General features: G+C 52.8%; 1 protein-coding gene across 3 annotated transcripts in view; it reads right to left on the bottom strand.

Annotated features, from left to right (window-relative positions):
- BRF1 (BRF1 RNA polymerase III transcription initiation factor subunit) overlaps window positions 1–3,558 on the bottom strand; it is a 63,136-nt gene extending 59,578 nt beyond the window's left edge. For 2 of the 3 annotated variants that reach the window (XM_040256795.1, XM_040256796.1), the window contains exon 1: window positions 3,354–3,558. In XM_040256795.1, coding sequence (XP_040112729.1) covers window positions 3,354–3,537 — 184 coding nt within the window. In that variant the 5' untranslated portion in view covers window positions 3,538–3,558. The remainder of the gene's footprint in view (window positions 1–3,353) is intronic. The other variant, XM_040256798.1, reaches the window with a different exon arrangement.
- Window positions 3,559–3,564: the final 6 nt, after the last annotated feature.

Genomic DNA, 3,564 nt, shown 5'->3' with positions numbered 1-3,564 from the left:
CACACACACACACACAGAGGCTGCACACACACACACACACACACACACAGAGGCTGCACGCACACACACACACACACCACTGCTCCTCAAATGGCTCCCGCTGTGTGTGGTGCAGAAAACAAGAGGAAAAAGCAACAAAACCCAAAACTGCTTCTTTGAAAAGATCAATAAAATTGACAAACTTCCAGTAAGAGAAACAAAGTGAAAAAGAGAGAAGACACAAAACACCAATATCTCAAAGGAAAAGGAGACGCCACTACAGACCCCACGGACACCCAAAGAAAAAGGGAACGGGGCCAACAACACTGTGTGCATAAAGTCAGCAAGCCAAACGACCGAGCCCTGGAACCCACACACTCACCCAGGACAAAAGAGATGATCCAAAAATAAGCAGGACCAGTAACTGTGAAAGAAATCCAACCTGTAACTAAACACTTCTGAAAAAGAAGCCTCCAGGCGCAGAGAGCTGCACTGACGGACCCACCAAACGGCCAGCCGAGAAGTAAGACTGACCCTGCACGCTCACTCCCAGAAAAACAGGAGGGAAGGGAACGTTTTCCAACTCACTCCACGAGGCACGTTGCCTTGGTATCAAAACCAGACAAAGACACTACAAGAAAGCTGCACACTGACTTTTCACATGAACCTAAGCTAAACAACACACTAAGAATCTCATGCAGCGACATCCACAGAGCACACTGCCCCACAGTCAGGGGGGCCTGCCCCAGGAATGCACAGTGCGTTCAGTGTTCAAAACCCAGCCACACTGAAACACCCAAGGAGGAAAACTAAATTCATCACCCAGGGACCTCACTAGTGGCCCAGTGGACAAGGCTCTCAGTGGAGGGAACCCAGGTTCAGCGTCCAGCCAGGAAACTAGATCTCGCTACAACCAAAGACCCTGCGTGCCGCAGTGAAGACTGAAGACCCTGTGCACCACAGCTGGGACCTGGTGCAGCCAGACAGATGGACAAAGAAAAAACCATTAAAAAAAAGGCACACACGTCACCACCCACCTATGAGAAAAACTTAACAGCAAGCAAGGATCAGAAAGGGAACGTGCTCAACGCTGCTGATAGAGAACAGGTCTCACAGACCCGCAGCCAACATCACGCTGAGAGGGAGGAGAGTCAATGCTCACCACCAAGACTGGGGAGAGGCGAGCATGTCTGCTCAAAAGCAAGGAGAAGAACCATGTCTGTTTACAAACAACAGGATTATCTGCATCAAGAATCCCAAGGAACCTATTTTTGTAAAAAGCCCTAGAACTAGTAAGTTTAGTGAGGTCGCAGGACGCAGGACGATGAAAGAATCAACCGTATTTCTATCTTCTAGCACTGAACAGCTGAAAGCTGAGTTTCTGAAAAATACTATTTACAAAAGCTCTATTTGGATTTTAGGTCAATATCTAAAACATGTACAAGAGCTATATGCTGAAAACTATGACACGTGACGAAAGAACAAAGAAAACCAAGTGAATGGAGAGACCCATCTGCGCTTAGGGACTGGAAGGCACAGTGCAGTAAACACGTGAAAGGGAACGTCACTCAGTCGCGTCCCGCTCCATGGAGCTCTCCAGGCCAGAATCCTGGAGCGGGCAGCCTTTCCCTTCTCCAGGGGAGCTTCCCACCCGTGGACTGAATCCCGCATTGCAGGCAGATTCTTTACCAGCTGAGCCACAAGCGAAGCCCCCAAATGTCAAAGCTCTCCAAATTTATCGAGAGATTTAATACAATTCCAATCAAAATCCCAGTAGGATTTTTTTTTAAATATACACAAACTTATTCTAAAATCGAATGAATGAAAAGGGAAAGGAGTTACATACTGTAACCAAAGCAAGTCCGAAAAGGAAAACCAAAGCTGGAGGAGTCGCGATGTCTGATTTCAAGACTTACTGTAAACAGGCAGGAGGCGACGCGCGTGGACAGACCAACACTCTCACCAATGGAATGGGACAGAGAGCCCAGAAACAGACCCGCACTAACACAGCCCAGTGACGCGCTCCAAGGGAGCAAAGGCAATTCGAGAAAGGACAGTCTTTCAACAAATGGTGCTGAGGGAGTTCCCTGGTGGCCTAGTGGTTAGGATTCTGGGCTTTCACTGCCAAGGCCCAGGTTCAGTGCCTGGCCAGGTGGCGTGTGGCCAAAAAGAAAAACAACCAGACATCCACTGCAAAAAAAAAACCTCAACCTACACCCCACACCTTATATGAAATAATACTCAAAATGGTCATAAGTCTAAATGTAAAACATCAAAAAATGAAACTTAGAACAGTGTGTCTCGGGCTCAGGAAATTTCTTAGAATGACAGAAAAAGTACAATCTGGAGGAGAAGGGGACAACAGAGGATGAGATGGCTGGATGGCATCACCGACTCAATGGACAAGAGTTTGAGCAAATTCCCGGAGATAGTGAGGGACAGGAGCCTGGAATGCTGCAGTCCATGGGGTCCCAAAGAGCAGAACACGGCTTAGCAGCTAAACAACAAATAAAAGAAAAATCAAAAAGGGGACCGCATCTAATTTAAGCTTTTAATCAAAATTTTAAACTTCTGCAAATAACCTGTCTAGCAAAGGACTTGTAACTACAATATTTAAAGAGTGTTCAAAACTCAACCTGTATAAAAACAGTAAGAAAACAACCTGCGTAAAACTATGCAGAAAACTACCGAACAGACCGTTCAGCAAGGGAGGTTAGCAGCTGTTTCACAGCACCGTGCCCGAGGGGAGAGCGTCAGCGAGGAGAGGAGACACCGCAACACGCTAGGGACCCACGGAAGATGCATGTAAAGGTACAGACAACCCCAAGCCCCGGGTAAGCAGCTTATGAGAATGCAAAACGGTGTTGCCACATTGGAAAGTCAGTTTGGTGGCTTGTTACCCCGTTAAACACACAGCTGCCCTCCGGTCCTGGGTGACCGGCGTCCGTGGCAGGAGCCACGCGCCAAGTTCCCGCAGCTCTCTCCGGATCGCCTCGGACTCGCCGTGGAAGGGCCCCGCTGCGCGCAGCGCCCCGGGCGAGTCTCCAGGGTCCCGGGCCGAGGGACGGAAGCGGGTCCCCAAGGGTGGCTCCGGGCCCCGGAGAACCAGCCGCGGGCGCCGGGGAGCTCCGTCCTCAGGGCGCGGCGACTGAGTCCCCGAGGAGCGGAGATCCCTGCCCCGGAGCCGCGGGGCTGAGCCGACCACCGCGGGGGTGCGGGAGGCTGACGTCCTCGACCCCCGACAACCGGCCCCGAGGAGCCAGGCGACTGCGGGCGGACCACGACTGGAGCCCGGGCCGCGCTGTTACCGAGCGCTCCCGCCCGCCCCCGGCGCCCGGCCCCGCGGGATCCCCGGGACCCCCACCGGGACGCACCGTCCAGGGACACGAACTGGCCCACGGCCGACGAGCCGCCGCCGCTGTTCTCCACGAACTGCACCTCGGACACGATGATGTTGTCCTCGAGCACCGAGCCGCAGCCGGTGCACACGGCATCGCCGCGCGCCGCGTCCAGCTCGATGTCGGTGCCGCCGCACCCGCGGCACACGCGGCCCGTCATGCCGGCGGCTCCGGGGGCCCGGCCCGC

The sequence above is a fragment of the Oryx dammah genome, unplaced genomic scaffold (genome assembly GCF_014754425.2).
Source record: "Oryx dammah isolate SB20612 unplaced genomic scaffold, SCBI_Odam_1.1 HiC_scaffold_16, whole genome shotgun sequence".
Classification (NCBI taxonomy): Eukaryota; Metazoa; Chordata; class Mammalia; order Artiodactyla; family Bovidae; genus Oryx; species Oryx dammah.
This window is presented reverse-complemented; position numbering and strand designations above follow the sequence as displayed.